The 10,375-nt window shown below is 38.5% G+C and overlaps 1 protein-coding gene across 1 annotated transcript in view; it reads left to right on the top strand.

Annotated features, from left to right (window-relative positions):
* Positions 1-1,172: 1,172 nt before the first annotated feature.
* Positions 1,173-10,375, top strand: part of Smp_063000 (smdr1) — a gene marked incomplete at both ends in the record, with an annotated part of 41,116 nt that continues 31,913 nt past the window's right edge. The window contains 5 exons of the mRNA XM_018790701.1: positions 1,173-1,493; positions 1,530-1,682; positions 5,516-5,661; positions 6,011-6,086; positions 7,812-7,952. Of these exons, the coding sequence (XP_018646095.1) occupies positions 1,173-1,493; positions 1,530-1,682; positions 5,516-5,661; positions 6,011-6,086; positions 7,812-7,952 (837 nt within the window). The remainder of the gene's footprint in view (positions 1,494-1,529; positions 1,683-5,515; positions 5,662-6,010; positions 6,087-7,811; positions 7,953-10,375) is intronic.

The raw sequence follows: 10,375 nt of genomic DNA, 5'->3' as shown, positions 1-10,375 counted from the left end.
GAAGAAAATATCCTTCCTATCTAATGATCTGTGTTTACACATATCAGGTCATGGTTGTATAAATGAAGCGGATTGAGATATTTGAAAGGCTTGTAAATGGAGGGGTCTAATTTAATTAGGATTATATGAAATGAGGCCCAACGTTAGTTGACATTTGTGGATAAGAAACTTCTGTAGTGTTGGACAATCCTCTAAAATCACTAACGTAACAGATTTTCAACACTGACACTGTCTGAGTTGGTTTTATCAAGTTTAAAAAGCTGGAGTTACGGTTGGACATTCATATTCGGTCTTAGCACAATTTGTTTGGTGCAATATCTCCATAAACTTAATGCTGAGTCTACCAGTTTGACGTTCGTCTCCATTAATACCCAATGTTTACGAAACGATATTTTCAGGGAATAGTTTGCCAATACAACTTTTACGTGATGAAAATATACTACTTTCCCCAAATGTTATCATTTCCTTCCTGAATGGTTCTCTGATTGGTTAATGCATTTCATCTGAGCACAAATTTTAAATAAAATTAATATCAATATAGGACGATATTTCCGTAAAACCCTATTTTCACATTCACATTATCAGTGAACTAACACTGAAGCTTAGAATTATCATCTGTCAATTTGAACATTCTTCCAGAAAGCGTTTATTTATTCGTCAGGTATGATAAGGAAGAGGAATCTAATTGATGAGGTAGGTAAGGTTATGATGTTATTGAACGCTGAGACTTGGATTTAATATCATGTAACATAAAGTCGTGGAATTACAGTTAAACTGTAGTGGTTGGAAACAAGCAACAAAATAATATCATCGAGAGTGATTAGTCTTCTTGTCTGGGTCTATGAACGACGCATGAAGTATCTATGCTGTACTCTCCACAGGTTAGAGCACAACAAGTAGGCGTATGATAACAGATTTGCTACATCCTGAAAAGTTTAAAATGACCTGAAGGTCGAAAAACACCATGTAAGCTTTTTTACATGTCAACATAAAAAAAAACACACGTGATATAGCTACAGCCCAGTTTAACAACATTTAAGTGACGCATAGAAGTCTGACGATAAACGTAAGATCCTAAAGCAGATACTTTTCCTAATACACCATTGTCGGTTAATATCTGAAGACTGAATGACCTTCACAATACCCGCGTGTATTGCTTTTAAGCTTTACGGATGTTCTCAGCATTATGCAGGAGAGGATTCTTGACTAACAAAGTGTCTCAATTTAGAAGTACCTACAAATGTGATCATTATAACCTCAAAACCCACATTAAGCCCTTAAAATGTAGTTCATCACTGAGGCTTACTGTTGGCACTGGACTTTTCATTGCATTGCATTCAAAGATATCTCCTGAATCCCGGATCCAAACTGTACAATGTGAAGTTGATAGTTATCAAACAGACCAGATAACGTTTGCAAAAAGCGGAGGAATTCCCCGGTACATCGGAGTACTGATACTACCTGATTGTGTGTACTTATTCGGTGCCATTCTGGTATATCAGATTAAAATTCCAGCCTATTTTTATTAGGGTGCGTTCGTAGCTGCAGTTATGAACGTTTATATACCACTTTACCTCGGGGATTTCGTTAGTTCACTTTCAAGATGCGTTGTGACTCACGAAGGGTTCGTTTCTGCTGTATATGTCCCTACACTTAGATTGTGCTCTTCCTATTTACTACAGGTAGTTCATTTTTTTGTTACACACTTTTCATCTGTGTTAAAGATTCATCTCTTACTATGTTTGAATGAGGTTATCACTTTATTTCTCAGGAGATTGGATGGTCGAAAGAAAACAGAATTAAACTCCAGTAGATCACAAGGAATTAACCCCAGGTTGATGAATACGGACGGTCCACTTAGGGGAATCGAAAAACCCTCATCCCAAACAAATGATGCACATGGGTTCTAGGGTCCTGAGAGAGTAAATGTCGTGGGAACGTATTGTTAGTCACCGGCTACCATGAGATTTCATCTTACGTTGCTCCACTGCCTGGTAGATTAGACCTGTATGTCAGAGGCTCAGTCTTCAGTAATAAGGATAGTAGGTTGATGAACCTGTGTTAATCCTGACAGATTTCCTTCCAGTGAAGGTCCATCTTCTTTTTGAAAATGTTCACTGATGGTGCTGATACCACTTGTTCTGGTAAAGCGTTCCAGTCATTGACCACTCGATGAGAAAAACGGGACCCCACCTTTAGTTTATTAGATCGCGGTTTCAGAACCTTCTTGCTATGACCCCGGAGATTATTAGTGCTGGAGGGAGCAAAAAGATAAGACATTAACACCCAGATCATAATTAAAGATACGAAATGCCAGTATAAGGTCACCTCGTGTCCTACGATAAGATAAGGGGAAAAGATTTAGACGTTTTAAACGCTCATCGTAAGGGAGTTTAGAAAGACCCTTTACTAATTTTGTCCCTACACGCTGGATACGCTCAAGCGATTTAGTATCCTTTATCAGACAAGGGCTAGCTGCTTGGATACAGTATTCTAAGTGTGGCCTTACATAGGTGGGATATAAAATTCGAAACATATTCTCGTCAAAGCATTTAAATGCTCTGCGAAGCGACCATAGCGCGCGATAGCCTTGGGAAGCAACCGCATTGCAGTGCGTAGTAGTTTTTAAGTCGTGACTTATAATTACTCCTAAGTCTTTGTGCTCACGAACGCGTGGCAGAGATGTACCATTAATGGTACAATGGTAACTAATATCGTGCCCGATGTGCATGAGCACGCTCTTCCTGGAATTAACTTCCAGGCCCCAATCATGAGCTCACCTAACTAATTCGTCTAAATCTGCTTGTAGATAACAACGATCAGTCTCATTTCTTATTGTTCTCCAGATTTTAACATCATCCGCAAACAATAACGTCGACGACTTCAGTAATAAAGGTAGTTCATTAATATACAGAAGGAAAAGTAAAAAGCCTAAGATGGTGCCTTGGGGTACACCACTTTTGACCGGTTTCCATTCGGATAGAGTTCCATTGACCCTCACTCTCTGTCTGCGGTCACATAAGAAGCTTCCTATCTATTCCTGTATAACACCTGTTATACCAAAGCTCGAGAGCTTTTGCATAAGACCTAAGTGTGAAACCTTATCAAACGCTTTGCTAAAATCTATGAATATCACGTCGACAGACTGGCCGTTGTCTAGGGCAGCTGTCCAATCCTTTCTCGCAATGAGTAAGTTAGTCAAGCATGAATGCTTGTTACGAAACCCATGTTGCTCGGGAGTTAACAGATTGTACGAATCTATGTGGCTCGGTAGCTTAGCCCGAATTAATTTTTCAAGTAACTTAACTACTATACTGGTCAGGCTAACAGGCCGGTAGTTAGATACGATCCGTCTCTGACCATCCTTAAATATAGGACTAACTATGGCGTCTTTCCAGTCTCTAGGTAGTTGAGCCTGTGAAAGGGACATGTTGAAGAGCATCGTGAGCGGTCTTGAGATAATGTCCGCAAGCGACGACAGTAAACGTGGGTGTAACCCATCGGGGCCCGGTATCTTACAAGGTTTTAAGTTAGTTATCAAAGGAAGAACAATATCCTCTGTCACGTGTAAAGGTCCTATGGCTGGTATCTCATTGTCAACGGGACAAGTAGTTGTAACACCACACGTAGAGTAGACTTCACTGAAATAGTTAGCAAATGTCTCCGCTTTCGCTAGATCAGATTCAGCCAATAAAGCTGAATTTTCGCTTAACAGTAATGAGGGGATACCATCACTATGTTTCGTCCGCCTTTTAACATACGAAAACAATCGCTTCGGACAGGTACGACTATCGTATGCCAACTGTCGTTCGTAAGCCGTGCGGGATTTAGCTATGGTCTTTTTACATATATTCCGGATTTTTTTATATTCGCACTTAAATGATGCCTGACCTGTTGACAAGAACAAGTCCCAGAAGTGTTTCCTACGCTTCAACAGCTTCCGGGTTTCCTTATTAATCCATGGGGGGCAATATGATAGCTTACGTGCTGACCATGGGATAAACGGTTGAGTTACGGATTCGAACGTAGACTTGAACCTATTCCATGCATCATCAATCGATCCATCAGCATCGACCGACCAGTCAATTGAGATAGCATAGTCCCTTATTGCCGGAATATTAGCTCTCCAGATATTAGGACGGGGTGGAGCAGATGCAAATTCTATACCATGTATCCGGAACTTAAAGGAAAGTACAACATGGTCACTATTCACCAGTGGGGGAAGGTGTTGAATGTCGACGATATCTTCACAGTGGTGTGTGAGGACAAGGTCTATCAATGACGGATTATGTTCCAAGTTTATATTTGTCGGCTTAACGATGCATTGTACAAGTGCACATTGAATAATTGATGACAGAAGGACGCTATCGAAACCCCCACCTGGAGCTGTGAGCTCTATCCAGTTTATATGGGGTGCATTGAAGTCTCCAACGATGAGACAACATTCTGCTTTACTCCAAGAACAGACGTGTTTTACGAGGAGTGACCTCCTAAGAAAACCACCTGGTTCAGTTTGGGCACCCGGACAGTATTCCAGTCCTCTCACAGATCGAATGACGAATTGTGGCGCATATATATTTATTGCCTCCTCGTTCCAGTGTTCATGTGTTTAAACAACTTTAAATAAAAATGTTCCAGGGTAGTTACTACTTGTGTCATGAAGTTAAGGAGCATTCGTCAAAGAAACTCATTTGTATGACTCCAAAACATTTATATATTTGCGGACCCTCATATTTCTGTAAGTAGCTTTTAAACAACTTCATATGGCTTTCATGGTATTCGTGTGAACTCTTGTTCTTGGGTCGGGAAAGTGTATATATACAATAGCCTTGTTATTGTGACAATATCTTCAGAGGAGCTTATGCGTTTGCTAATTATCAGTATAAATGGTGGCTGTAACAATATATTTCTGAGTCATCAGGATTGGTGTCTAAGCCTTTTGATTATGGATTTTCTCAAAATATCCCTTTCAAGCAACAGTTATCCTACATTCGAAAATCCTACTATACCTAGTGAAATCAACTATTTACGCACTCGATTTTCTGTTTTATTTCTCTATTCTTTTCCGGATTGCCGTTTTATATATGAACAATTTTTATACTACTAAGAGATAATGGTAACTTTCACAGATTTTTGACTTCAAGACAAAATAAATAATAACTAACGTGAAGAGGTTAGTTGGTTATGGGAAAATAGTACGTACTTTGTGGAGAGATAGTTCAGTGGTTAACCACTATCTATATCGCTTTGGGCAACCAGGTAGTATCACTAGGCCTCAAATGCATTGGCACTAGAAGCCAAATACACTACTCAGTACATGGTAAATATATCTCTTCATTAGGTGCTACAAATTATTCATACCACATGTTTCTTATTAAATAGGAACAATGAAAATTGGTGCGGATTATTTTGATAATCATTCAAGATCGTCTCTATAATTAAACTGCGCTATTATATCAACTTTAGGACTTTTTATCCACTTCAAGTTTTTCTTTTTTATGCTCTAATTTACTAGTCACTATCTACATTCTTATACATTGGACTATTGGGATCTGTCGGTGAACGTATGGCTAGACGTATGCGAATTCAATTATTCCGAAAGTTAGTCTATCAAGATGTAGCCTACTTTGATGTACATAGTTCTGGAAAATTAGTAGAAATGTAAGTTGTTTCACTGTATTTTATCCAGACAAATCTAAATTTTATGTTCTAAAGACCGATTGACTTGAGTTTATTTCTGCAAGATATCATCCTATCACAATGAAGCAAAATGCCTATCCAGTATTTCCTGGTTTACATATAACAGTGTGTTAAGACTATTAGCTATCAATCGTTTTGATTTATTGAGTCCTAAATGTAAATATTAGTGTATTTAATCATTTATGAATAGTGAATCAGTTTAAGCTTTAAAATAGTTTAAGAAGACTTGCCAGTTGATAAAATAACGGGATAAGTAAATCTATTCATTGGTTTCCGATCAATTAATTCATCTGCATATATTTTTTTGTAGTATTGGATCAGATGTACAAAACTTTAAAAGTTCATTCAAACAATGTATTTCACAAGGTTTACGTAATGGGATTCAAGTAAGTAAATACTAATTTTTATAACCTTGATTTATCTGTTCACCAGTGTGTGCTTAATATGCTCATGGAGAGAGAGAGAGTTATCCTGAAGCGGTTTACAGTTTTGACGTGCTAGATCACTTAGTCCAACCTTGGGACTTGTAACACTTGATTTCGACTTGTGAATGAACAACCTTGAGGACAGAAAGAAATTATTCTATCACTGACCTGACTGGTTGGGGATCGGTGAAAGAAAACGAATTATCTGGCACTCCATATCCGACTTATTCTTAATTCAACTAGCTCAAAAAAGGTAAAAGAATAAATATATAAGTAGCAAGACCACAACACAGAGGGAATGAAAAAAAACAATTGTATACACACTAGGACATTAGAGTACAAGAAAAATGAAATGAAAGGGTCACATCTAAATTACATCAATTTCGAAACAGAAGAGATGACGGTTGTTTATATATGAAACAAAAGCTCATAGTTCATAGAATAAAACTGTTGGGGATGTTAGATTTTCAGAACTCACTTTGTAAATACCTTATTTTTGTAATTTTATTTTGAATTCCTTTGTTTTCTCACCAAAAGCGCTCTTTTCACCCTCATGTAGTTAATTGAAGCTAGATTACCATAGAAAACCTGGAAACACTGGACGGCCGTCTCGTCCTATTGTGGGACTCCTCAGCAGTGCGCATCCACGAACCCGCGCTCGCGAGATTCGAACCCAGGACCTACCAGTCTCGAGCAAGAGCCCTTAACCGATAGACCACTGAGCCGGCATCCAACGGTGTTAATGTCTAACTTCAACTGATCCACGAAGTTGAGCAACCATTCACCAATTGTCATCAGTGAGTTCCTATCTCACGACAGACGTGGTTTGCACTCCACTGGTCACTGCTTCTCACTAGAGCTCCTGGATGTACTTCCCGAAGTCACTAGTGAGCATGCTTTCAACTATGAAACATACTAAATCTCCACAAAACCCCCTCATGTAGTATTTCTCATTTGGGAAAATTTTAAATGCTATTGGTCTGTTGTACCTTTTAGTATGCTATTTTGTAACTTCCCAAGGACAATTTTATGCTATTTTTATTGATTCATTCTGATTTTCATCCAGATGTTTGAGTTTTGTATCTTTTATAAAACAATGAACTGTCCTTTCTGAGAGAAACTCTCAACATTTACTTTGATATGTGGTAATCATGCTTCATGATCAAACAAATGATGAATTCAATTAAGCGCTCCCCTATTAGTCATTCACTGTTTTAGAAGTGCTTTAGATAAGTGTTTTTCTTATTCACCTGTTATGAATCTAACTGTAACTAAAATCATACACTTAGATCGCAAATTGTGCACTATTTTCATATTATATAGATCAAGACTATGATCAAATTTGTCAGTTGTTTTAACTCTTGTGGTAAGTTAAACTCCTATTCAGAGGTTTCCATCATTGTTGAGTTTTAAGTTTTGGTTCTGATATCTGTACTTACTAAACAAACTCACCTTGGTTTACTTAGCTTTGACCTACTGTTTGGGTTTTTTCAAGTGGTAGGGTTCAATAATATACAACAAAACTTTCAATAAAAGAAAATATCTAGTTTCAGAATTCTACTGTTTTAAGGTTCACACGCCTCAGGTTTCAAGTTGCTTCCAAATCTGACTGATTGATTGAACTGTTTAATACATAAATAGAACTGAATTTACACATTATCTTTATAATTAATTCCTTCTCTATAGGTTGTCGGGTCTGTATTTGCATTGTTGAGCATATCGCCTACTTTAACAGCTGCACTTCTTGGTTGTTTACCATGTGTTTTTTTAATTGGAAGTTTAATGGGCACTGAACTTCGTCATATCAGTCGTGAAGTTCAATCACAAGTGAGTTAATTCATTATATATCTATCTTGTAACATTATAGACTTCATATTTTATGCTAAAAACTTCCTTTGTTATAATGTATTTAAATCGTTAATGAATTCAAAGACAAGTTCCAAAAAATCTTTCATAATGTACTAAGATTTCACTTCTTAATGCCCCCAAATGCCCTGGTACGGTTGAGAATGGGGAGGGGCCACTCTCCATCTGGAAATTCTCTCGCACGGCCACGCTAATACAGCCTCTTCCAGGAAAGTCCTACTCACTGCCTTCTCGTGACGGGGTTGTTGTTCATGAAAGTGAGAGGATGAAAAACGAATGTCCGGCGCTTTAACCGGGTTGGTGGACACGGAATGTTCACCTAGGGGAGTTAGAAAACCCTGATTCCAAACCGATGGTGCACATGAACTCCATTATCCTGAAGGAACAAATGGCGTATAAACCAATCGTCGGTCACCGGCTACCATGGAACTGCATCTCCTCACGATGCTCCACTGCCTTATGGATTAGACCTTTAGGTCAAAGGCTCCGGGTGTGGCCCCCTAAGAAAACCATTTGCTTCGGTCTGGGCACCCAGGCAGTATCATAGCCCTCACAAAATTAAATGAAATGACAATTTTTTTGTGTGGCGCATGTATATCTGTTGCCCCCTTGTACCAATATTTGTGTTCAAATAGATAAATAAATCACTTCTTAATTAGTGTAAGATATTCAGAGTCTGTTCCATATCTCCAAAAAGGGATTACTACTTTGTCTACATTTACATATATTTTATTCTCTTCATTATTTTTCTATTGATGAATGCTGATTTGAACTGTTTGGTGTTTTTCGACTTTTGAATCATCAATGTAAATGTGTCTTATAAGACTGCAATCTTTGTAGATGTAGTCTTATTTGTTAAATATTATGGAGTTGAAATATTTTTATAAATGAGATGTATTAATTGCGATAACTGCTGTTTTTTTGAACTTGGTTTTAAATAATTTGATAGTATCAATATACGGTTGTGGAGATTGTTGAGTCGTAATTGAGATAATGAAGGTGGTCGCGCAATATCATGGATTCGTTGAAGTTAGACATTAACACTGTTGGATGCCAGCTCAGTGTTCTAGAGGTTAAGGGTTTGCGCGTTACTGAAGGTCCTGGGTTCGCGTCCCACGCGCGGGATAGTGAATGTGCACTGCCTAGGAGTCCCATAATAGGACAAAACAACTGTCCAATGCCTCCAGATTTGATAGTGGTTTTTTTGGAGTAACAGATGTTTTTATTAACTATAATTGTGTAAATCTCTAATGTAATTATGATCAAAGGGTTAATCAGTTATTACATTAGTCAAAAATAGCCAGAATACATACGGATAAGACTTAGTACTCTGCACAGGTTGTTAATGTAACTTCAATTATCGTTCACCTATAAGTCTAATACAGAAAATATACTACTAGAAATCACGATTTATTTGTGTATTTTTCAAGATTAGATTTACGTTGACTAGATGAATTGAGCTGTGTTTATAGGTACAGTCGATGGTTGAAAACTTCAGGTGATATGTCTCAGATTTGGTCTCAATGAGACAGACTCATCTACTCGTTATCTTTTAAATTTTGAGCTTCAGTATTGTTTCATACATTTTATTCCGCACAATTATTCTTTCTTTCGAGATCATGTTTAGTCTTTTTTACCATTATTGATACTATTATTTCGACTGTTTTGCAGTTCGTTGTATAAGTCTCATCCGTTTATATTAACATATTATGAGGCCCCCAAATGCCCTGATACGGCCGAGAGTTAGGAGAGTCCGCTCTCCCTCTCCAAATGATCTCACATGGCTACGCGTATATAGCCCCTGCCATGGAAGTCCTACTCGCTGCCTTCTCGTGGCGGGGGTGTTGTTCACGAAAGTGAGAGGACGAAAAGCGAATGTCCGGCGCTTTAACTGGGTTGCTTGTGAAACCTGGCCTCTCCGAGTTGAGGATGTTAGACGACTCTCTGTGTCCAAACATCGTTGTCTCCGAAGGATTGCTGACATCCAGTGGCAACACCGTGTTAGTAATGCAGAGGTTCGGCACCATGTGTTCGGGCGCAGAGACGATAATTCAATTGGTGTCACCATCTTGAAACACCGACTTCAGTGTCTTGGACATGTTCTACGAATGTCGTCCCAGAGAATTCCACGTCGTGCATTATTTGCCCACTCTGGGACTGGTTGGAAAAAGCGGAGAGGTGGTCAGTGTATGACATGGTGTCGTGGTATTAAAGAAAGCTGCAAAGGGCTAGCTTCTGTTGGTCCTTCACGATTCCCTGTCTGGGGTCCGAGAGATGGTGCAACACAGTGGCTAGAGACGTTGTCAGATATGGCTCAGAATAGAAACCAGTGGCCAGCCTGCTGTAACCTTCTTTTACTTCATAAAGAGTGGTTCTAACTTTCT

The sequence above is a fragment of the Schistosoma mansoni genome (genome assembly GCF_000237925.1).
Source record: "Schistosoma mansoni, WGS project CABG00000000 data, supercontig 0041, strain Puerto Rico, whole genome shotgun sequence".
NCBI classification, from domain to species: domain Eukaryota; kingdom Metazoa; phylum Platyhelminthes; class Trematoda; order Strigeidida; family Schistosomatidae; genus Schistosoma; species Schistosoma mansoni.
Note: the sequence above shows the minus strand (reverse complement) of the source record. Positions and strands in the feature narration are given on the sequence as shown.